Source organism: Gasterosteus aculeatus, chromosome 16 (genome assembly GCF_964276395.1).
Source record: "Gasterosteus aculeatus chromosome 16, fGasAcu3.hap1.1, whole genome shotgun sequence".
NCBI classification, from domain to species: Eukaryota; Metazoa; Chordata; class Actinopteri; order Perciformes; family Gasterosteidae; genus Gasterosteus; species Gasterosteus aculeatus.
In genome coordinates this window covers 6,601,306-6,626,970 of record NC_135704.1, presented here as the reverse complement: position 1 = coordinate 6,626,970, position 25,665 = coordinate 6,601,306, and the positions used below count along the sequence as shown (strand labels likewise).

Here is a 25,665-nt window from a genome sequence, read left to right as displayed (position 1 = left end):
TTTTCAGTTCTATGGGAAATAGTGAGCATACTGTATCACCATACTTGAGGCTTCATAGCGGCAGTCCACAATCCAATGAGGGTACAATGACTATGTCCACTTATTATATACAGTCTATGTTCAAAATGCTCTTTTTTAAGATTGAAATCTATATATCTATTGTTTATTTTAAGACAATGTTGAAATATTGTCACCAATACTCCGTTCCAAAAGCCCTTTTTTTCAATTTAGAAGCCCACTGGGCGTAAAATCGTACCACATCCGTACTGACTTTCAGGGCCTGACGTTCGCTAGGACAATTTAAGCCTAAATGTAATCTCTAATGAATAATTGCTTAAAATTAAGCAATTGAGCAAGACAATAACTATGCAGACTAAACTCAGTTGTTTGATGATGAAGATTCCCAAGTCTCGAGCACTGAGAGCATTTGCACTAACAGCTCTAACTTGTCGGGACAATGAAGGCAATATCTATTACTGCAGCCATCAGTGGTCTGAAAAAGGGGTCATCCGAGGTTACCTGGGGTCGTCTCCGTGTCAGGGTTTAGTCAATTAAGTGACAGGGGAGGGGAAAAGAAAAGGCCAGAGGTGAACAGCTTCTCACTTTCCTTAATGGTGTTTACTGAAAAGAGGCAATGCAGTTGACAATGATGACGATAAGAGATTAGCTTGGTTTGACTGATGCAATCAATTTATAGGATAGAACTGGGTGCATGTTTTTTGTTTCATGGTTCCTGACTAAATGTTGCTTTCTGTTAAACTTTACATGCCGGGAGTCCCAGTATCAAGCAGTTTTTTCTACTGTTTTTAAAAATGTATGTACCCGGTTGGGTGCGACTGAAGTATAATGTTGAACAAAAAGCCGGAAAGCTGGAAAGTGAACGAGATTCATGAATAGACTTTTAACATGGCCACCATTTTCTGAACAGAATGCAGTAAACCCTTTCAGTCTTGTGCTCAAAGGGGGCTGGAACCAAATCAGAGAAAACGTGACCCAGGTCTGCTCAACACATGATGTTGTAGTGGAAATGTCTGGTCTCAGACTGATAACGCGTGAAACCATGCGGAAATGGCTGCATGTTTGGTTTGGCACACCAATATTAAGCTCGCAGCTTCCCAAACCTGACACAGAAGGAGTGGATGTTTGAAGGGCGCAACTTAGAAAAACAAGAGCATTCTCTGCACGCTGCTAACATCTTGGACCCTAAAAGCAATTTAAAACAATGACATTTCATTTTCACACTGTACTGTGTGTAGGCCCATCCTTGGAAAGTGATCAATTTGACAGATTAACACCTATGCATGACCCTGCATGGTTCCATCTGCTCTTGCTACATAGTGCATTTTACCCTCATGTAAAGTCCTTTGCACACTCCCCCACAATCACACCTAAAAGTTTCTCAGTGCAACCTTAGTCTGCCGTGGTTTCCCCTCGATCTGTTTATGTGCCTTGTGCAAGGGCACCTTAGAGATGGTAATGACGGACAGGCAAGTGGTTCATTTTTATTTCTCTGCACGGATTTAACCGGCTGGTCAACGAATCAAACCGACAGCCTCTCTCAAAGTCTGTGCCGCAGGTGCTATACAAATTGGCAAGTGCGCCAATATTTAAAATGCTTTGTTTCTTAATTGACTGAAGTGCTTACCCGGCCACATTTTGATATCACTCAGTCTAAGCTGGTAGTTTAGTTGTCTGATTGTCTGGGAAAAGGACAAAAGTACTGACTACAGCCATCACCTCCCTCTTATTCTACTGCCTTAAAGAAGGCCTATAAAATGAAAGCAGTTCACCACCTGCATTTACTCTGCATTTTACTCTGTGATCTAAGTGAGTAAAATGCTTGAGTCCAGATGTGCGTGAGTCCAGATGTTCTTGTTGTTGTGCATTGGGCTTTGAATGACATTACGTCTTTGTTTTATCATAATCAGTGTACTTATTTTGTGTAGCATATCTGTATCAGGTGTAACTTCTGAAGTGACTTCTTTACCATTTCAAACTGTCCTTCAGCCTCTTATTAGCAGTATTCATACCCACAAAACATAAATAAAGAAATCAGTTAAATTCATGGAAAATACATACATCAAATTTTTCAAAGAAAAAGTAATATATATTTTGGTTCCACAAATAACCCTTGCTGTTAAATCACTCTGACAAGTAATGTTCACTTGTGTGTGCAGACAGTCACTTAAACGCTCTCGTAAAATGATACAAGACAGCACCTGGGGCCCACACTTGTAGACCTGATTTATTGGGGAAATAAACCCCAGTGACAAAGCGGCATTTAAGTCTATTCTGATTTAATTGACCCTGGCTTGCTTTTCTCTCTCTAGTCATGCCTATGTTTGGTCATGTGATACGAGCAAACTGTGTGTGTGTGTGTGTGTGTGTGTGTGTGTGTGTGTGTGGCTGTACTGGATTTAAGAGGACAGCCAAGAGTGCTCAACTTCTGATTCACAAAACTCTCATCAGCTGTGGCTTCATGTCCAAGGGATGCACAGGATAGAATGGGAAGGAATTTTCCCCACTAACTATTTTCCAGGAAGTGAATGAGCTAATGCCACAAAATGTACAGAAGAATCTGGAAAGTTTTATACCCGAGGTCAACGTATAAAGACAGATTTCTGTGACCCCTCCACCCCCTTTAGACAGACAGCCCCTCCCATCTGCTGCCCTTGTTTACAAACATTCTCACATGGTCTCGTAATGACACAAGCACTTGCACTTCCTCTCTCTTTAGCGGTTGCCAGGATACACGGTGTTAGTTACTTTAACAATGGCGTGTTGACGCAAGTCAGCGCCGCAATTTTCCAGTGGAAAAAAAAGGGAATGTTTGGAGGACCGGTCCTGAGGGCAGGAACTGCCTTTCACATTAATTTGCTGTAATGAAGTTGTGGTTGAATGAAGGTTTTGTGTGCAGGGGGCTAAAACCTTATTTCTCTCCTCAGCAGCGTGTGGAATCTGTTTCCTCCTCCTTCCCACAACTGCTGCATGTAGCTTTTGTAAAGAACATCTTACAGTGAAAGGCCATTAATAAACCCGCCTTCAAACAAATCTACAAAGACTGTGCTTTTTCAGTGAAGGGTGCAGCTCCAGCGCTCCGGGGAGGTGGAGGGGGGTAAACACACGCCGGTTTGTCCAGCATGTGTTCAGCGAGGGGGAGGGAAGGTTGTCATTGCTTGCCAGGTGGGTGTTTTTTTGTATGTAGAAATACGTTGGGGTACTCGTCGTGCAGCAAGTACCACGGGCTGTATACTTCATATCACACACACGCTAAAAAGTATGGCGCATGTACAGTGCTCAGGCGCACAGACATAGCGATCCACTCATTGGTGCCTTCCTCGCTTCACCAAGTCATTAGTCCAATAAGAGGAGCAGGTGGATGAGGACGAACATCGGTTTTCTTTGGATGATGGATAGTCACTGTCTCCCAGTCTAACATCATTATCCTAATGCACTAAAGAGACCAGACATTGGCTGTCCACTCAGCCACAGGCTAGAAATTCAGCTTCTTCTTCTTGCTTGAACATGCTTGGGAAACTTTCCACAACCGTCCCGCCTTCAGGTCAGCTTCTCTGACACAATGTCCACTGGCACATCGGTGTCAAACATTCATGGGATTTGTGGTAAGTGCCAAACAGTTCTAACCCAGACCCTGCAACCGCAGCGCTGTTGGTCAATGCATTCAGGCCGCCACCTGTGGGATGAGTTTCAACACTGCAACATGTGTATGTCTCCAGCACATTTGTTTTGTTCACACCGAACAGTAATAGTAGCAGTACACAGACAGTATTTCACTACAATCAACTTTAATTGTTTTGTAATTTAGTTTAAACTCTAAATTATTAAACAATTGTCATACCTTTTCCATGTTGTACACATCGCTTTTAAAAGATTTAATTCTTAATGTTCAAAGTGTATGATTAATCTTGCCAAAAGCAGTGGAGGGTTAGTTTCCTGACAACAGGGAAAAGTTCTCCTGCTGATGAAGACAATGTGATATGATTAAGTCACTGTCAGTAATTGAGTCTTTCATGAGACAGAGTAAGTATCAGTATATTGGTACTTGCCATATGTACAAGTATGCGCTTCAGATGATGTAGTCAAAGTTCTCTCTTTATACTTTATAAGAAATGAAAGATGAGACCCAGATGATCTTGCACTATAATCTGCCAAGCTGCTATTCCTCTGAGCTGTAGCTTGTGTCACAGCCACCAGGAGGCAGCAGAGTCCTTTGTTCCTCACAGAATACTTCTATCCATCTGCAGCGGATTCATTTGTACGCTTCTAAATATTTCAGCACATACCTCACAGTAATTGTCTGTGTATTGGGCAACTGCAGTTTGAATGAAGGGAAACAGCTGCTTAGACTGAACAGAGTCAGACTAAAACCCACCCTTGAGTCATAAAATGGACAGACAGATAAACAAACAGAAGTCATGTTTAGTCAGGTTGAAGCAAACAAATGACAGAGATCACAGAAGGATTCCATGGGAAGTCTTACTCAGGATTTAATCTGCTGTCCCGCAATGTGTTTGGGGGAATCTCCCATGTTAGGAAAGCCTTAGCAGCTGGATGAAGGTGGGGTCGGACCCACAGAAAGCCAACACTGCAGGGACTTTAGTTGGGAAAATGCGTGGGCTGAATGATGACATCCCTGTTTCAGTCTGATGATGGATAATTCATTAATAACATTATCACAGAAGAGAGACACCACAGAGCGTGTAGGCACATGAAACTTATTTATTTTTCAGCGGTTAAGACTGGAGGGTTAGTCACGAAAGGTCATTAGCTGTTCACGGTCACTCTTGTGGAACAGCTGAGAAGCTCTAATAAGTCTGCATGTCTCAGAGGATATGTCACATGACCTGGACGCCGGTGTGGAACTATACATACCTTCCAGACAGGACACGACACTTTTGTTCATAGTAGGATGTATATAGCAATAGATGGAAAAACATTTTAAAGTTGTTTTTTTTATTCTAAAGCCTTCTCTAAATTAACAAGTAATCACTTCAGACAGCAGGTATTTTCAGTGTGGCTAATCTCAGCCACAATCGCATAGATCAAACTTTGACACTCAAAGCTAAACATTTTTTTGCAGTTCATTACATAAGTATTTGAGAGTATCAGAAAAGCCAAACTTAATATTTGGTACAAAAACCTTTGTTTGCGATTACAGACATCATACTTGTCATAGTCTTGACCAGGTTTGCACCCACTGCAGCAGGGATCTTGGCCCACTCCTCCATACAGACCTTCAGGTTTCGGGTCTGTCGCTGGGTAACAGACTTTCAGCTCCCTCCAAGGATTTTATATTGGCTTCAGGTCTGGAGACGGGCCGGGCCTCTCCAGGACCTTGAGATGCTTCTCACGGAGCCACTGGCTGTGTGTTTCAGGTCGTGGTCTTGCTGGTAGACCCAGCCACGACCAATCTTCAATGCGGGTGGAATGGTGTTCTTGGGGGTTGTACTCATCCTTCTTCCTCCAAACACTGCAAGTGTTTAAGACCAAAAAGCTCTATTTTTTCGACCACATGGCCTTCTCCTATACCTCCTCTGGTTCATCCAGATGGTCATTGGCAAACAGACAGGCCTGGACCTGCGCTGGCTGGAGCCGGGGGGCCTTTCTGGCGATGCAGGATATTAATCCATGACGGTGTAGTGTGTTACTAATGGTTTTCTTTGAGACTGGTCGCAGCTCTCTTCAGGTCGTTGACCAGGTCCTGCCCTGTAGTTCTGGGCTGATCCCTCACCTTCCTCATGATCATTGATGCCCCACGAGGTGGCATCTCGCACGGAGCCCCAGACCGAGGGAGATTGACCGTCATCTTGAACTTCTTCCATTTTCTAACAGTTGCGCAAACGGTTGTTCTTCTCCCCGAGCTGCTTGTCTGTTGTCCTGTAGTCCATCCCAGCATTGTGCAGGACTACAATTTCATCCCTGCTGTCCTTACGCAGCTGTCTGGTCTTGGCCATTGCGGAGAGGTAGGAGTCTGTTTGACTGAGTGTGTGGGCAGGTGTCTTTTATACAGGTAACGAGTTCAAACAGGTGCAGTTAATACATGTAATGAGGGGAGGACTTTCTAAAGACAAACTAACAGGTCTGTGGGAGCCGGAATTCTTACTGGTTGGCCTGTGAACAAATACTTATTTCATGCAATAAACTACAAAATATATTTTTTAAATCTTACAATGTGATTTGGGGGATTTGTTTTAGATTCCGTAACTTACAGTCGAAGAGTACCTATGATAAGAAATGACAGACTCCTACATGCTTTGTAAGTGGGGAAAACCTGCAAAATCGGCAGAACAAAATGTACTCATCCCAGGAATAAAAGCAAAACAATGAAATGTGTCATTTTTTGTGTAGACTTCACAGATCAAAATCTCAAAACCTGTAAATATAATAATCCACTCATCCATGACAACACAGACACAAAACATTCAAAAAGACAAATGAAATACAACGCACATCATTTACAACATTGTCTTAAGCACAAAAGTGACACTTTTTTTCCCGTTATCACACATCAGTTAGTTATTTCCCGTATTGAAAACATGTATGGACATCTGCAATCTGAATGAGTTTGAATTAAGTAAATGTTTTTTCCCGCTATAGAAACTTTCATAGCACCACTGACATACAAAAATCCTTAAGATGAGGTTTCAAGTAGCTATAAAAGATGCATAGTAATTAGGTTTGGGGGTTTACAACCTGTAAAGGGTTTTTTATTAGAGACTTTTAATATAATAGTTAAAAGTAGGAAGTAAACTCATGTAAGTCTGCTTGTGTCTTTGGCCCAAGTAGCATAACAGTATTACAACGGTGCGAGTTATTCAAGGATGAGAATTGTGCAATAACACATCAGACTACATTTAAATACAATAATAAATGCTTTTGGTAGGTGTCATCTGACAGGACTGTGTATGTACAATGTGTGTGCACGTGTTGTGATTGTGCCCCAGAAAGAGAGGAAAAGTGATGGAGTGAATAACGGGGTGGATTCTCCGGCCCTGCCCCTCGGATTGTGTCCAGCGTTACAAAGGGTCCAGCCCAGCCCTGTGGGAGCATAAGCTCACTCCAAGGGACCCGGGGGAGGAAATCACCCACACACACACACACCCACCTCCATCCTTTCTCCCCCTCCGCCCTCCCACCGTTGTGTTGTGTAGCATACCTCAGACCCACAGTCAGCAACTCGGTGTCCACACTCCTCATCATCTCCTCTTGTCGACCCGGCTGTCCTCTGATCAATGACTAATGTGAGCAGTTGTTGCTCTCCCACTCGGGTTATTCACCCTTTTCATATTTTCGCCAACCTCTTCTCTTCTTCCTCCCCTTCATCCGTCCCTCCACCAGGAACATTTCTGCTCTGTTTATTCTGCGAAGCTGCGACTTCCTAAGAAGGTAAAGCCCATGCGGGGTTCTCTGGGCCGGGGCGCTTTCACACCCAATATGGATGTCCTGCTCCTTCCCATGTGGCCCACGAGGCGTGTTGTTTACTGGGGAATCACGTGCTGGGAACGGTGCCCTGTTGGACGTTTTCTTTTTTCATGCTTATCAAGCAAACGGCCAAGAATGTTCAAATGTCACATCTGTGAGAGCATTCCATGTGACTCACGTTGCATCAAGACTTATGAAAAGCTTGGTGCAGGCCTCAGTGTGCTTTCTCTCTCTCCATATCTCCAATACAATAATAGAGCACACTTATCCTGGACAAAGACAGTTTAAAATAGTAGTGCCAAAATAATTCATCTGTTGCCGGGTTAGATAATCATCAAATGTTTTAGCAGAAATGCAGAATTATTCAGTATATTATTAACTGGTCCAAGTTCCTCAAATGATCGATATAGCTGGTTCCTCAGTATTTTTTAGCATCATTAATGGAATATCTTTACGTTTTGCAACCACGTCTCACCAATCAAGCTTTTGAAGACGTCGCCGTGTGCTCTTGTGACGGCTTATCCCAATTGATTTAATATCACAATATTAAGACTTCTAGACAAAACGATGGATCCCAAAACATGAAGAAAATATGGAAACGTTTTCTGTTATGCTTGTCAGAGTCTTTCCTCATTGTGTGTCCCCCACTAGTTGTCTATAAGATCTCCATTCGGTGTGACGCTGGGAACTGAAGTGCTTTAGAAGACTTGGAACTGTGTATTCCAGTAGGACTTCATGTGCCACCCACATTTGAAGGCCTCTAATTTAAAAGTCAAACTGACTTTCAAATGTTACCCCCCAAGAGCAAATATAGTCCCGCATGTGCTGAAATAGAAACGGACTGCCCCATCATGTAATGACACATTTGGCTCTGAAAAGGAGGCTTCTCACACTCCTCGTCTTGCAGATGTACATGAAACAGGGAGCATCATTTTGCCTTATATGGTACACGAGGAGGACGATGTCAATCAAGTAAATCTCCTCAAAATGAAGGAGTGATGTTGGATGTGTGGAACAAAACCAGAACCAAACAAAAGTCCGCTGAAAAAGGTCGAAAAGCACACTTAACCTTTAACCCCCAATACGGCGCAAGCTGTTTAGAAGAAGCTACACATTTTGTTGAGCAATAATAAAGGGTTTAAAACATTTGTTTGTTTTAAACACAATGTTAGAAATGTCGATAGCTGATGAATTCTTGTTCTTGTTGTGAAGTCATTCAAAACAATCCAAGCATAAGTGCTAAACGTCTGTTGCAATTGAACTCAAATATCAGCTATAGACTGTATATAAGAGGTGGACGTAGTTGACGTGACAGCCATTGCTGTGGACTACTACTATATCTGTATTTTAGCTGTGGCTATTTTTTGGCCTCTTAATATCACATGGCGAATGCTGAGTTAGACATTTGTAGGCAACTGGAATCTGGAACTGGAAAAGCCTCAAACACAGACAACTCCCAGTCTGTCCGTAGCGACACCACGGTAACGACAGCGTCAATCACAAGATAGTCCCGCTCTAAGGCATACCTATTTTAATCTAAATAATGTACTGAATTAACATCATGCTGGTCTCAATCGCTAATGAGACCCTTCTGGTCAGTAAAGTGTGTAAAAAAGAAAGTTTTAATGGCAATGGCTACTTCTGCATAGCTTCTCTTCTGAGGTCCGCAGGTGGCCTCCGGATATTTGCTCAATGAGAAGCACAGAAGAATTCTCAAGTTTGAACGCTGGACGTCTGTGTTAATACGCCCCAAACAGCCAGTGAAGCGACTGCACAGACGATAGCGCTGAGCTAGCTGGCAACCGTCGCGCTGACTGTGTGCGGGATTGAACCTGTGTATTTGCGTTCGGCTCAGCCCCTCTCTTCCGTTTCCTCACGTCTCTGTACGTTGATGGAGCCCATTCGTCAAAGCCCCGGTATGAGCGGGATTTGTTTTGGCTCAAGTTGAAAAAGGTTCAGCTCACGTGGTCTCGTCTTGCCCACGCAAAGTTGTTCAAAATGCGACTTTCCAAAGACCTTGAAAAAAAGAATCCTGCCCTGAGAGGATAAAAATTCCATAATGCCCACCAGAGCACATGGTTCCAGGAACAAAAGGCCGTGTGTGATAATTATCTCGTGTGATTAAGGGACATACATCAGAGAGAACGCAGGGTGTGAGAAGCACACTGTGTATCTGGGGCATATACATTCATATAGGCTACGGAAAACCTACGACACAACACAACCTCCACTCACGCAATGTATACCAATGACAACTAATCACAATAGATATTACACACGCTTTGAAAAATGTGTCTGGAGACAGGAAGAATAACTCGTTACATAAGGTGTAGGGCGTTCCAGTGAAAGCATACAAACTCCTCCTTTATTTGGAAAGCTTACGCCTCGGCACGCTGGGCTGTGTTTTGATTCTCTGTCCCGCAATTTATGAGCTGCTGGTCCAGGTGCGCTCACTATTGACCCTTATTTGTAGATCCAGGGGGGGCCCGCACAGAGAGAGGGCAGCGGGGCAGAAGGGAAGCTGCAAAAAAATGTGTTGAAATTCAACAGTAGAACGATGTCTTTTATATTTTTTGCACTAGATTTGTATGAATTACATAAGACTGGGGACGGTTACAGAAGAACTTTAGCGCTTCAGTTTTCTGTTCTCTCATCAGTGTTGTTTCCAGCCAATGCAAGCAACTAAACCCACTGCATAACTCGCTGCTCGGCATCAAAAAGCCTGCACACCAAGCCACCAGCTAGCCGGTGACCGCAGTGCAGCATTTAGCGGCCAAAGAGCCACATAACGGTGTCCAAAACAAAGCTGTTGAGCAACTATTGGACTTACACTTACCAGTTGGTCAGGAACATGAGTCCAGTAGATGCCGGTGGTATTCTTTATTTGGATTTGTAAATATAGAAGTGACTCTATTGGGTTGTTGTGTGTTTTGTCATGCGAGCAGCAGTGTTGTGTGATTGGTCGGTCCTCCACCGGCCAGAAGGAAATATCTCATTAAATATTTGATGGATTGCCGTGATTTAGCAAAGATATTTGAAGTTATAGTCTCTATTTAGTTCTCTTTGGCGGCACATATGAGCTGTAATTGCTGGGTTTCAGGCCCTATGGCCACAATCACCTAGTTTATAATACTGCAAAAGCTATGCTTTCATCAGTTGGCCATACGTTGAATCCCCATTTAAGGTCCCCAATTAAATTACTTTGGTAATCACGTGACTTTCCATCTAGTACAAACAGCAGGCCTGAGTTGTATATATTCCAGTGTATATGTCCACATCTAAAGTAGCTTAGAAATAATATTTAGTTAACATGTTCGTGGTCTCTCTGGTGAGTCCTTACATTTTCATGTGGAAACACTCACATTCTTCCCCTCTTTGATCATTTGTGAAACCTCATGACATCTACTGATGGATTAACAGTTCAGTTTGACATGCGATCAGAATCATGACAAGCTAAACCAAGATGCTGTTCATGGTAAAAATGAGCGTATTACTACTTGTTTATTGTGAGCATGGTGCTTTAACATCCAGAGACATTATGTGTTGTATTGTATTGCCATTGGACATTGTTCTGTCCCAATGTCCCAATCAAAGGGCGAAGGTGGACTATTGCACGTGTGCGTAACAGAGCCAGGACAAATATCAGAAATTGTTCACTGGACAGATATTCTTTCAGTCTGGAAAACAAGTGCTGTGCTGAGAGGAAAGTGATGTTCTTTGTGGAACATCTGTGGATCTCTCTGTGAAGCTCTGCTCTCTCATGGTGAATACAAAATGTCCAAGCTTGTCTACCTACCTGTCGTCATTCATCTCACCTTCACGTGTCATGTCCAACTCTGCTGATCACGATCTTTAAGTGAATTAAACCACAGATGATATTTGACTTTGATCACAGAACAAACACGCTGGAATGTGTACTAACCTCTCACTTTTTCATACTTCCTTGACAACTACTTAATGTCATGATTCATGCTGGGCCACAGTGTTTGGATTGGTCCACAATATTTGGGAGATTTTTATGAGCTGTGAAGTTAATTCCATTTTTTCTCTCTGTTTTCTCTAGTGTGCAGAATAGCATGCCACAAGAAATGTGAAGTCAAGGTAAGAGTTAAACCACACACCTAAAGACACAAAGGGGATAAAAAAAAAAAGAGGCGTGATGCATCAGATGGGCTTTTACTTTCCACGTGAAAAAAACACAAGAAAGGCCCCTAAACCAACCGAACTTCCACTTTAAAATCCATTTGAGCTTATCGGGAGGAAATATTATGTTTGGGTGTAATCAGCTACTCTTCTGTGTGTGCTTCCATGCAGCTGTGGGGGTTTGTTTATGTTCAGCAAAACATCTCAAGAATGTCAAAACTAGTGTTCTTTGTATCAGAATGTTTTCCTATTGGACGTCTTGGAGATTGCCCCTGCGTCTAAAAATAAAAGACCTCTCGATGGAGCCATCGCTTGATTCATCTCCTTGTACAAAGGCAAAGAGCACGTAGGAGAAAACGGGAGGGGGGGGGCAGATGGAGCCAAAGATCCTGCAGGCTTCTTAAAGAAGGAAAGGTTTGTGTGTAAAAGTACATCGGAGAGGTTTACAGGGGGGGGGGGGGGGGGGATTTGCTCACAATCACTCACACACTCACACATGCACACCTATGTTTATACCAAGCCTTCATCTGGTATCCATTATTCGAATGGGTGCTTCTTGCCAGCTTTGCCTGATCCCTCTTTTACTCTCAGGAAATGCCATGGGTGTAGCAGACAGGCTGAGCTAAGTGCGAGGTGGGGGCTTTGGCCGGCCTCATGTAGAACACAACAAGGGAAACGATAAGCCCAGCCCATGCCACCTTTCTGATTTGTCTTGGCAATCGCAATTTTTACAGCCTGCATATTCGGTCGACACACTCTTTCTTCAGTGCTTGCGAACATACATTTTGGTATCTGGAGTGCTTCCAGACTGTGAAAGGAGTAACTCTGAATATGAAGATGTTTACAGTGTTCACATGGGCTATTTCATAGGAAGGAGGGAAGTAGTAACAGCCAAAAACGTTCACAGTTGGTTCTCTATTTGGGGAGTTCTGTGTGAACGTTTTTGAGGGTAAATATTTAGCCAAAAGGAGGGTGCAAAATATTATTTTTCATCTGTGTGTTTCACATGTGTTTGTGTCGTTGTGCTACAGAACAATGTGTGATGTATTAAATCTACTTGTTGATAACTTTTGAATTTCAGGAAGTCAAGAGTGAAATTTGTGGGAGGGGACGTTAAAAGGAGCCCAGAACACACGTCCTGTGTCTATATATGTACAAAACTGAAACTTTCCATCTCCAAAAATCACGGCAGCATTTCCTTTTCTAAACAATTCAACTGAGAATCACACAGCTTTGGCAGGAAGCAATTTGCTAACAAGCCTGAGATGAAAAACAAGGGAGTGACCACGGCAGGGTCATGCTTGATCTCTATCAGCACTCAGTCAGGCCTGCAAGAGTTTTGGACACATTTTTATGGAAAATGTATTTTAAGAAATAGATAAAGCTTCTTTGAATGTTCTGCCGTTCATATATAACCGTGTTTGTTAACAATCTGAAGTCCTAATCATAACTCTTGGCTGGGACAGTTATCCCAAGTACACACTACAGTTATAAATCTCTGTCGCTGGGTGAGATTAATATGCAGCCCGTGTTTAACCTGGCAACTGTAAACATCTGGTCAGACCTGTGTGTGTGTGTGTGTGTGTGTGTGTGTGTGTGAACACCGTGAAGTGTGTTTGCTCTCAACTGGATGGGAAAAATGTCTGAAATCTCGACAGCAACATTTCTCTCCTTGGTGATGACCAGAGTGTTAGATCACTAACTACTACATTTGTGCTAAATACCCAACATGCTATTTGTTTCACACATCCTCTTCAATCCAAAAAACTTCTTTCTGAAAAATCCAGTGGCTGCATCTCAGACTTTCCCACTGTGCAAGGAAAGGAAAGGAAAAAACTTCACCAGTGTGTTCTAAAAAATAACAGGCTCATGAACTAATTTCATCTTGTTTTGAGAGAAATATTTTGTGTGTTTCTGACATATAAAAAATATAGATTTTGAATGATACTCCGTTAAAGTCAGAACAGGAAAGACGTAGGATCCATGGAATGATTCAAGCAAACAAAACATAGTTTTTTAGTAGTCTTTTGGTGCTGCTACAAATGTATGAAAATTTTTTTAATCTCACCGGACATTTAGTAAGATCTGAGATCTTAATTGATAATGCAGTTTAGTTGCATTGGGACATTACTTTGTCGTAGGCGGGATTGAATCGTCGACTGCTTAAAGGCTCCTGAGCTTTATTCTGAGACATGCAGTGTAATAGAAGCCACAATAGAAGCTCCCGCCAACATCGGTAGGGCCGGGAAAAGTTCCATTTCATCGTCCACAATGCAGTTAACAAAAATCCACAACATTCTCTTCCCGTTTTATGCAATTACAACAATTTCCCTTTCAGTTTGACATTCAGCATAAACATACTGTAAAAAAAAGAAAAGAGAAACAAAACTCGGCTCCTTAGTTGTGGTCCGTGGTCTGTGTTGTTTATTGCAGCAACACTCACCCTTAACACCCATAAGCGTTTCAACCCCGGGTGCTTTTTGCTCAGTTTCCATTCCTTGTGTTGCAAAAACAATTGGTGGAGCGCGAAAACAAGATGCTTACGGTGAATCCCCAAAATCAAGGGGTGCTAACAAAATAACAACAAACGTGTGACAACATTTGTTCTTATATTGCCTGCCTTAGAAAATCCTGAATGAATAAACGTTTGAATAAAGACAAATAAATCCATGTTACAATATATAACTATGCCCGTGATAAACATAAAATAAAGTGGGGCTTAGCGTGGGCAATCCTGAATTTGAGCCTGAAGATTCACCAATCTCTAACTTATCTTTATTCATCCAAGTCATTTCTCTACTGCAGTTCACTCGTCAATAGAAAGCGAAAATCGCCCCACTGACCCACTAGTGTCTTATGGGTTGGACACTTTAAGTCAAGAACAAGCCGGTGTTGAGAACAACCTATTCGATTTCGCTGATCGCTCGTGGCCTGTCGGGTGTGTTTTGAGAAGGAAACTACCGTGAAGGAGGTCTGAGAAGGCAAAGTGGACTGAACATGGGCTCATTCTCCACTCATTTTCATATTGCCCAGCTACTGAAATTCTCTGAATGCGTGTCAGGCGAAAAGTCTGGCGATTCTTTGTGCTGGCCGCACTCCACTGTGGCTTTTTGGTATTTCAGATGTGTTATTTGTGACCCCTTTAGTTCCTTTCGTAGAGCAGGACGTGCTTGGGTTAGAGATCTGTAGCGTGAGAGGAGCCCTACATGACGTCTTTGCATTGCGTAACAGTCAAACAGTCTTCGTAGCAGCTCTTCATAGGTCGGTCATTTCATGCTCAACCAACGGGTGCATGTTCTACATCTGAACATTTGTGATTGATCTCCTGAACTTTCTCCATTCCAGGAAGTTTCTGGATAAAACTACATACCACCATGTGCATGTCAGTGGCACCCGATTTCCCACATTTCCAACATTTCGAAGCAGGGCATCTTTCATCATTATTTATTGAGTCTTTGACACATTTAAACACCTTTATCACCGTTTGTGAGGTGCGTTTCTGAGAGAGAACATTGCGTTTGCAGCTGACTCGCAGCTTCAGTAGCTACATGCAGAAAAACTCGACGTGGTATTTGTTTTTCTGTTCTCTGGCAGGTACCGAGGTAGACTAACGGTGTCGGGAATCCAAAAGGACGCAGTGAACTCACTTTGGACGTGTTGTTTTTTCTCTGATGGTGCTACATAATAGAAAACGTTGAAACTATCAGGAAGAAGAAGGTAAAAAGGTATAAAGAGTAATTAGGAGAGTTGATGTGTTCAAATGTAACCAAAATAGATGAATAGAGGGAATAAATGAAGACAACATCTGCTCATTAGCATGCTACACCCGTGTGTTGACAGTTGTGGGTTTAAGTGAAGTGTTTCTTCAACTATTGGATGAATTAATGACATTTGTAAACATACATGTTCCCCTCAGAATAAAAAATAACTGAACTGATCCCTTTACTTTCCCTTAAGAGCTTTATCTTCACCTTGTCAGAGTGCGAATTACTTAGTAATTTAAATTGATCTCAAATATTATTTAGTCATTTATCAGCAATTGGATTACTAACTATGTCCGCAGTTCAACTTTGATTAACCTTTACTTAATTAAATTTAGGCAAATTAGACAATAACAACCAGTATTTGGCAATTTGGGAATCTGTGATCATAGCAGTGTTTTCATTGTAATGGATAGTGTGTATATTCATTGTAATGGATGGTTCATTTATAATGTATATCTTATAATCAATAAACAAATGTGATCACAAAATACAATTTTCAACTGATTTGTACAAAATCACTTGAAACTGAGAATTTTGTTTTTCAAATTGGAGATCATGTAGATAGTAGAGTCCTTCTAAAAACAAAGCAGTATTCTAGAGCTCAAATCTCCAGATGCTTACCAGTTACACTAGGTCACATCTGTTTTCTATCTGCTCTAGGCTAATATTGATTTATTTTTTCACTGTTCAATGAGGAGTCTTAAGCCATTCTGGGACTGGAATGAAATCACAGAGCTAGCTCTCACATCAGAGAGTGAGATGGAACAGGCATTAATAGAAAGACGGCACACATTGTATTTGTACATTGCATAACCCTGAGTGAAGGTTCAAAGGTGTCAGCGTGGTATTGAATCCCAGCAACAACACAAACGACTTCCTTCCTTTTCCATGCAGTGGCGCTCTGCGGAGAGTGAGAAATGGGAGTTTGCAATAGGAAGGTGAGGACGTAGAAGGGTGGGGGTGAACTCCTGTCAAGAGAACATGTGGAACTTATATGTAAGTGTTATGGAAGCGAGTGCGGGCCAAAGGGAAATGGGTGGGGCGGCTGTATGTGCTGTACTTTCGAGTAAGCAGCTTGTAGTCTGATCAAATACAGAGCCGACGGCTCCGAGGCGAATTGAATTAGCTGTCACAGGACAGAACACGTGCTTGCCACTCTGCCCTCCTCCTTATGACACCACGCGTTTATGGGCAAAAAACACGGGGTCAATCATATGGCCTTTAATTTGTTTCTGAACATGTTTCTGAATTGAAACTACCGCAAGATTTAGAAAATAAGCGAAATAAGCTGTAAACACAACATTGACGTAAGTGATTAAACATGCGCTCATTAGGCATCCAGCAGAGCGGTGAGACTTCAACAGTAGTTGCGTGCTTCAGAAACAAAACATCGAGCAGAACAATGTTGAATTGCTGCCTGGTGATAATTGCATGTGGGTTTGTTGCGCAGGATGTCTTTCACATCACACCCACTCCTTCAATCCACTGTCGACAGAAATACTGACAGGTGCCGCTCTCAACTTTGAACTTGCAAACGGAAAGCTGCCGTCGCTGTTTATGCTGAATTCCGAGCTTTGTGACTCACTGGTCCGCCATACTGTCAGCTATCCCCGTTCCACCGCGTGAGGGTCGGGGCTTACTCGAGCAGCGCTGGCTCATGACCATGTCCATAGCAAACGCATGGTAGCGACATGTGCATAGATACGGCAGAGGAAACAAACAGTAACGCCCAGCCTGTAACACGATGGAGTAATCAAGAGTTGCTGGAAAGAATGTCGACCACGGGCCAAGTGCATGCAGGACACACAGCGATGGAAGGAGGGAGGGCAACGGCTCTGAAGAGCATGCGGTTGCATTAGCTAGTTAAGATTTAATTGCCCCACACAATTTGCTGAGCATGCGGGCTGTCTTCCAGCACAACTAATCTTCCCTGACCACTGCACCAGCGGGCTCTTGCCCGTCGAATCGAGTGGCGGCTTTTCCACTGTGTCTGAGCTCCTGCGGCCTTTTCGTGAGCATCCAGGAGAAAAATCAATGTTAAATCCACTCTGCATGGGCATTCGTGGAGCGTTCCAACGGGCGCTGGAGGCCAGCGATCCGCTCGCCTCCGCGGCTGCCAGGGAAAGCCTGAGTCAGACCGGTGGAATGGGACCTCACCCAGGCAGCCCTCTTTCTCAATGTCCCTCCCTTTCTGTCTGTCTCATACGCTGCTCATCCGCCCGTGTGTCACCCTCTCCCAAGGATGCTGTACTTGTTGTGTCCTCCTGCTGTCTCTGTCTCTCCCTCGTGCTTTAGTGGTGCTCCATTGTCATTCTTATTGTTTATTTAAATCTTACATTTCACGTGCTACCAGATAGGAAAACAGAAGATTTCGTAGGTTATCGAAGTACTGGTCCAACATGAGAGGACGTCTAAGCGTCCCACTGTCCTCTTGTCCCACAGACCGGAGTCACGGGATCCTGAAGGCAATAAAAGCCGGGACACGGGGAATAGAGGAGGCCAAGAAAGAAACATACTGGCCTCAAATATAGACGGATTCCCGTGCTTTTCAATCCCTAACAAACAGAAGCGTAACTGTTGGCACAACTGCATTGCAGCAAATGTGGCAACACCAGAGCTCCAAGGGAGACCCGCACGGACCGAGACAGACGCCAGAAAACAAGGGGAACTCCCACCCCCCCAGTGTTCAGCCCGGCCTCCTCATTAACCGTGTGCATCGCACATAAACAAACATGTTGTTTTGTAACCATAAATCATATGTTAGCCCCCCCCCCACACCACCCCACCTTCCTTCCTTCCTTCCTTCCTTCTTGGCCCTTTTCATTAATAGCGAATTAAACAACGGCTCCTTGAGCCGACATCTGGTGAACACGGCTTCAAATAAAGGTGTTACTTTTAGACTTAGCTGCCGTGTAATTACTTACGAGCAACATGAAAGACGATGGTCATCCGCTCCATGTCGAGGCGTAATACTTCACTCGCCAAAAATTTGTACCAAACATTCCTCAGTAACGTCGCTTTGTCTGCTACTGGATAATAGCAGGTGAGCCTGTGGAAACTAAATCAAAAACAACGTTCTGGTTGACTATCACCATAATTGTTTCTGAGATAAAATCCAGTGTTCCCAAGCTTTTAAATCAATATTTGCAGATGAAGAATTGATGAAATCCCTGTAATGTGAAAGGAGTCTTTTAGTTCCACAAGGAAACATGACCTGGTTTTGCAGATCTGCTCAGCTCTACGGAGATTTTTAGCATCTTTCAGCTCTCGTTTTTTCAGCTCACATATTGCTGTTTTGATTGAGTATCATCGCTCTCATCAGATTTATATCCAGCAGCAGCAGCAGCAGCTTGAATCAGTACGATACAAACAAGCTGGTTCACGCTCAATGCTTGCATGCAGTGCACATGTAGAAGATTCTAACCTGCACACTGTTACATGTTGCTCTTTTTACTAATGGGATTTGTAAGATATTGCCAAATTGCTGTTTTTGAGAAGAAATAATCCAGGTGGCTGATTTATTTGCCACGTCCATCATTAATTTCCTATGCAAATGGTTTTTCCCATGCTGATGAAGTAATTCTTCATTAAGATTATTAAGCATACAATAGCTACAAATGTGGAGTGGATACAGTTCTGCACTGTAACAAAGTGATGCATTCCACTTTGATGTCAGTCAGAAGAGAGACGGGTCAACTGAATTGTTGCAAAAAAGGGATGAATACAGATTTAAAGGTACATTTTGCATTTTTGTGCATTCTTTCCAGGTAACATGATCCATGAATATGTGTCTTTTTCTTTATTGGTCGCTGGGAATTAGTTAACGGGCTAGTAATCAAACAGTGATCAGCAGTCTTACTGTATTGGGTCAGTTGTGCATGATTTCAGATTCGACATTCACATTCATATCTCCTTTTATCAGCATCATTAACGCAGAGTTCAACTCTTGGAGTCAGTGTGAATCATTGCCGTTGTGAGTTGAAGGACTGAGCCGGTGACCGATAAGTCTGTATCTCCACGCCGCTGTTGACACAGGCTGACTTTGGAGTTGGTGTGAAGTCAATGGATTAATTCATGGTACATTACTTTCTCTCCTGTTGCAGCTGTAGAGGGAGTGTGTGTGTTTGTGTGTGAGTGAAAGTGAGAGCGAGAGAGTTAAAGAGACGGAAAAGAAGGGTGCGTGGGGGGCGACTCATATTTAACGTGTAACTTGAGAAGCTGATAACGAGGAGAAATGAGCATGTGTGTGTTGTGCGAAAGACAGTGAGGGGACGAAAAGGGGACAGAAAAGGGGCTGTGCTTTTGTTTCATGTCCCGTTCCCCCTGATCTCCCTGGGAAATCCGGTTCAATATTTCTCCTCCTTTCTTGTTACTCGTGTGTCTCCCCCGTTTTTGGGAGGAGAGCAAAAAATGGTCTGAACAAGAGGGAGGAGAAAAGCCCGGGAGAGAAGGAGAGGTGAAACACCCACAGCCAGTAGAGCGACTTTGCCTGCTTATTCATCACCCGGTGCTGCACTGCGCCGTTCCAGTTGTGGGATGTTATGGGATCTGTCTTTGGCTGCACTTCTCCCCACACTCGCATAAAGACTCTTTTAGTCATTTTCATGCTCGTTTTCTTGGAGGAGGAGTGATAGAGGGAGAGACTAGCCAGACCTACTCGCCCGGAGCCTGCAACACAAACACACACCAACTCTCTCTCTCTCTCTCTGTCCGCCTATATCTCTCTCTCTCTCTCTGACACACACACACTTGTACACTCCTCCGTCTCCGCGCTGCACCAAGGTAACAGTGAGTGGATTTAGCTTTAGCCATCTGGTTGGCGCGCAGTGAAAAACCTCGCTGCTGCACAGAGAAGGAGGGGAGGGTGGCGGGGGGGGGAAAGAGGACGATGCAACACTAAAACACAGAGGAGAGACCAGAAAAATACAAAGAGTGAAAGAGAGAAGGACACGCACACTGAGACAGGATGGCCACCGCGGTGTTTCAGGTAAGGAGTTTGGTTGCAAGAGGGTAAAACATCTGCCGCCTGTTTGGTATTGAAGCTCCCGGCTGTCCCAAAGCGCTGCACGCTTTGCTTACGTCTCAGACGTATGTTCTTTTTAAAAAACAAATTGTCATGTGTGCAACCCGGCATCGAGGGTTGTGAGTTTTAGGGTTTGTTGTTGGGTCTTTGCATATGTATCGAGTCATCAGGTCTGATATGAATGTGCATTCTTCTGGATAGGTCTTGAAAAAGTGATCCGAGCGGCAGCGCTGCCTCTGTGCTTCCCGCGGATGACTACGGATCCACAGCACCGTGTGCGTGTGAAGGAGCATGTAAGGGAGAGAGGTGTGAGTGCGTGTTTGTTGTGTCACTGCAGACGTTGGGGCGGCTTGTTTCTGGAGCGCTCGTGTCTGTGTGTGGTCCCCGTCGGCTTACCATGTTTTGTGGTCGGCGGGCCCCACGGTCGCGGCTGGAATGACGGTGGTGGCCGTCATTTAGTGTGTGTTTGTATTCACTGCACTGTATAAACCCAATCCGACACAGAGGTCCCACAGTCTGAAAAGGGAAATGTGCCAACACACATCAGCCGTACCTCATCTGTGAAAAATGTATTAGTCTTCCGCAAGAGAGAGAGAGCGAGAGAGAGAGAAATGTGTGTTAAGCCTTCCTCCACTGATTTCAGTGTTGTGAGTGTCTGCAGCCATGAACTCAGCCGCAGTGGTGTTTCATAATAGGACCTTGCCGAAGTTGTTTGACAAAAAAGATCGCCCCAGGCGTGAGAAAACCCGACTGCACTTTTGGAATTTTTGCCACTTTGAGTGAGTCACAATTGCCTCCAATTTGCCTCGAACTTGGGAAAAATAAAGCGCACACTGTGAAATGCATAGATTGTCAACGTGCCCGTGTGGCTGTCCGGCTTGTTAATGGATACTTATTTGCTTTGGAGGATTGTGCTGCCTGCACGTTATACTATATATGATAAGCCTTGAATTGTGTTTTGTTCTTAAAATATGCTTCTAACAGATGAATTAATGTACCATAGTTCAGGTGGGGCCTTCGAAAACAACTGCAGGCTGATGCAGGTCCGATTGGCTGTATCTACCTTGTGACGTTCTAGATAGGAAGGGTTCACACCCAAAGTTACTTGGTTATTGGCCGCTATCACTTGCAGGGTTCTGTGCACCGTGTACGTACCCGGTCGCTCCAAAGTTCCCATCAAGTACAGTGTGCACAGCGCACTATAATGTACATGACAGCTTCATTGTGTGCAGAGACCCAGAGGCCAACTCGTACTCAAAGCTTAAACACTTTAGGGAACAGAGAGAAACTGCAGAGTCGTGCAGTGATTCTCTCTTGGTTCTTGTCCACGAGTGAGCCGCCACATGTCACAGTCATTCACAACCCAGTCGCCAGGAAATAATAACTTCGTTAATTCCTAGAAACCGCCGGGTAGGTTGAATGAAACAAAAATATGTTTCATATGAGCCTTGTGTAACACTTGTAGAAACCCACGATGACATGTGACTGATGTTGGAACACAATATGTTAGGTCTGAGCAGTTTGAGCAGCAAAACCACAGTTTTAGACTAAAAAAGAAATAAGGGAAATTTTGGTTTTAATAACCGTAACAGTTACAACAGTAGCATCAGTGATTAGATGACCTGATGATCGGGTTAGGTAACAAGCGTAACTGCGGCATGTAAAAAAACCTTACGTACAGCGTTGAGTCGGCGCTGTACGTTTCACACCGGACACAAACAGTGGTCTGCAGGATGTTTGTTTCACACATCCGGCCCCCTTTGCACCCACCTTGCCTTTCGCCCTTAATGCTACGTTCTTGTTGTGAAACCACATTGCTTTTTGACAACGATCACTTGACGGACTGCGTCACCGCATCGTCCTCTGTTCCACTGCTCTGACTGAATGCAGAAACATTCACATTCAAGGGATCTGTGCTTTGCAGAAATCTACTATGCTAATCATTCTCTCCTGGCAACTGCAGCATCTGAGCCATAGTTACAATAACACCTTCAAATGTGCTGTAACTCGCGCTATTGGACATACTGACGACACCGTGTCCCGTGTGACCCACACATTCCTTTTAAGCATTCCTTGTCAAACACAAATGTAAAGCAGCGCTGTTCTGCCCGGACGGTGGCATTACCCATGACTCCTGGTTGTGTGGGAATGGCGTTCATCCACTGGCAGGGAGCCCGTGCCGTACTGGGTTTCAGAGAAGGCATTTTTCATCATTACCATCTGCCAGGGAAACAGTGCTCCAGTCAACCCCCCCTCCTTTAGGCAGCTCATGATAGATGCCTAACCGCAGACACACACCACCACACATGCAGCCAGGACGGCCACATAGAAATGGTTTGGCCGTTTTGGGGAGTGTGTGTTGAGGGGCTACGTCTGTGTGTGTGTGTGAGTCTCTGGGATTAGGCAGTGGTCCGTGGCCATTAAAATCCACCAGCATGGATTTTCATGCTTGTCTGCTGATGTTATCCACCATTTGTGTGTGTGTGTGTGTGTGTGTGTGTGTGTGTGCGCGCGCTTCTCTTCCTAAAGGCAAAGTTTAACCTTTTGAATGACGGTAAAAAAGAGCATTTTGGTTTTCTTAAAAAAAAAAAAATCCTGATTGATCCCGAACATTCTGACTGTGCAAATCACGTTTTTGATGAATGTCTCCACTCCTGTTATAAGAATGTAAGCTTATTGTTTCTTTGATCCTCACAAAACTTCTCTGCAAAACTGTAATGTGTGCGCAGCAATTTATTCTTTCCCTTTGTCATCTGGACTAAATGGTGGCACAAAATGTGAGCTTGCAATACATTAGCAACATAAATAACCTCTAGCCGTGCCAAAGCATCATAGCCTACTGTTAGGCTTTTAGTGTGATTAATAGTATCCATTGAAGGCACAGTAAAAGTGTCGCATTTTGCAAGGGCGTCATATGTTTCACTGTAATGTAGTTACTTAGCAGGTCCACTGACGAATATGTTGTCACAGGCCCAGAGGAAGGCGTTTAAAGAGTGTATGACGGAACATATCCGGAGACTAAAAATGAACACTGGACTCTGAATTTACTGCTTTGAGGCTGTAACAACTTAGTACCTTTTTAAGAAGCGGCAAAGACCACCAACACTGACCAACACAAGCCTCATTCCTTCACTCATAACGATGGAGTGTTTCCAGTTATACTGTTTGGTTTAATTTCTTGCCACAACTCAAATCGTCATTTCCACCAAAGCCGTGCGTCAAATCAGGTTTGTGTTTCAACTTTTGGACATTAGGAGGTCTTGGTTGGTTTCCACTCAAAAGGAGCTCGACTCTGAAAGAAACCAATTGCCCACAATCATTACGTCCCCCTATTTGTCCTTCTGTGATTACTGGTGCCAGCCCACTCAGGCTAAAGCTGTCTACAGACCCTCGCAGTCTAATACCCCTTAAGTGGAGGGAACCTCTCATGATACCCCTAAAAAACCCGAAACATTATAGTGAAACATTTAATGACGGCTAAACTTTCAAATAGCTCTGTGCAATCAAGCTTAAGGATTGGTATAATGGCCCTTCAGCGTTGGCATTTTCGTAGTCATGCAATGAGAACGAAGGGAAAATAATTTTCCCAATCTGACACGTCTTATTAGTTTGACATGCAGCTGCACATCATCGTTTGCCGTGACAACACCAAGATGGCCCCCAAACTCCCCAAACGAATGGCTATGCCGTGTCTTCTCGTCACATTGTAGCTGTTAGCATGATTCTGGTGTGGAGGCAGGCAGCCTCATTTACCTCCATCTGATAAATTGTACCTATTTGGCTTCAAAGCAACTTGATCTTCATTGAATGTGGCTGTCCCAATGAAACTCAGCTGAAGTTGTGTTGCGTTTGGGGCATGTGGAAAGCCTCAAATTTTGCGATGTATAAATTTATTCAGCTTGTATTGCTCCGATGCCATCAGATACATGAGCTAAGCCCTGCACGTCGTCTGACAGGTAGGATAAGTGGCAACCTTACTCTGGGGAGATTTCAGTTTCTCCACTGTAGAAAGTCAGAAGTACATTAATCACGGCCATGGACAAGCCTTTTCCCTGTGCATGGTATGAATACCTTCTGTCAGTTTAGTGCTCAACGGAGTAGAGGGTGAACAAGGTAGATGGTTAACATCTACAACTATTCATGCAGATGCTGTATTGTATCCAGTATCCACTCTGTCCAGGTGAATTCCACTGTTTAGAAAATTTGGAAAATGGTTATTCTTGATCTTATGCCGTAGCTTGGGCTAATGACTACTTCAAAAATTAACCTTTAGTTGAAGCCTTTTAAGCATGTCAACCGACAGCACATACAGAACCATTTATTTGACCTCACTGCAGGGTTTGCTAAAGTTTCTAGTTATCCTTAATAAAGAACATTGTGCTTACTTGATAGATAAAGTAGAAAGAGACAGACAACTTAGGATATTTTCGTTTTCGGGTTTTATTCTGTGGCAGCACCACAGCCCAGTTTTGAGGTCTCTTAGTGTGTTTGTTCAGCAAGCATAAGAGAGACAAGGGTTCATGAGGTCACATCTTAAGAATCCACCTCCAACACCACACTGTTCTGTTTCTATCGTAGCTCTGGATTTAGTTGCTGACTTCTGTACTTTGATGCAAATCTAATGGACTTTGACAAGATGCCACCGCTTTGAACCTCCGTGGTCACATATTACATCACTGCGTACAGCTTTTTGGAGATTTGCAGCAGATTTGGAGAAGCAGCTCCTGGCTATGCCCTGAAGGCATCAACTTGCATTAGACGTTACTGGAAGGTACAGCCAGTGGGATGGAAGACAGTACATATTTACATTTTTAATGTAATACCCCTAACCATTTCGGAACTCTGCTTCCCCAAAACGACATAACTTACTGGTTACAATAAATCCACACAAAGACGAGAGGGTGCATATTCATTTTAGCTTGATAAAAATATTTAAAGTGCCCTTTTTTCAGTAGAATGATCCTTGATTTTCCTTTTCTACCTTTTGTTTCAGATAGTGAAGAAATTAAATTTCATCGTCGATTGATGGAAAAAACATGGAATCAGTTAGATTTGATTCAAATAAAAATTAAAACATCATCAAAAGTGCAGTGTGATTCCATATGACATCCATGTGAACTCTATGCGTAGTATGTGCCCCACTCGACTGGAATGGCTTTCCTTCTTCTCCGATATTAAGTCGTCACGTCTCTCGGAGGAATGTTTATAGAAAGCAGACCTGGTTTCTTGGTTCTGCCAGGAAGGCCTCATGTTGTTGTTTGCTTTAATGGCTGATTGATGGTGAAAGGGGCT

The 25,665-nt window shown here is 43.5% G+C and overlaps 1 protein-coding gene and 1 pseudogene across 39 annotated transcripts in view; one reads left to right on the top strand and one right to left on the bottom strand.

The window, feature by feature from the left end:
* tns1b (tensin 1b) overlaps nucleotides 1-25,665 on the top strand; it is a 136,375-nt gene that overhangs the window by 36,372 nt on the left and 74,338 nt on the right. For 28 of the 39 annotated variants that reach the window (XM_078090097.1, XM_078090118.1, XM_078090115.1 and 25 more), the window contains exon 3: nucleotides 11,507-11,544. In XM_078090097.1, the coding sequence (XP_077946223.1) occupies nucleotides 11,507-11,544 (38 nt within the window). Of the gene's footprint in view, nucleotides 1-11,506; nucleotides 11,545-19,793; nucleotides 20,338-20,574; nucleotides 20,667-21,014; nucleotides 21,153-25,665 lie in introns of those variants that run through there. The other 11 variants (XM_078090128.1, XM_078090127.1, XM_078090125.1 and 8 more) reach the window with 5 other exon arrangements.
* Nucleotides 5,186-6,092, bottom strand: LOC144388723 (uncharacterized; annotated as a pseudogene).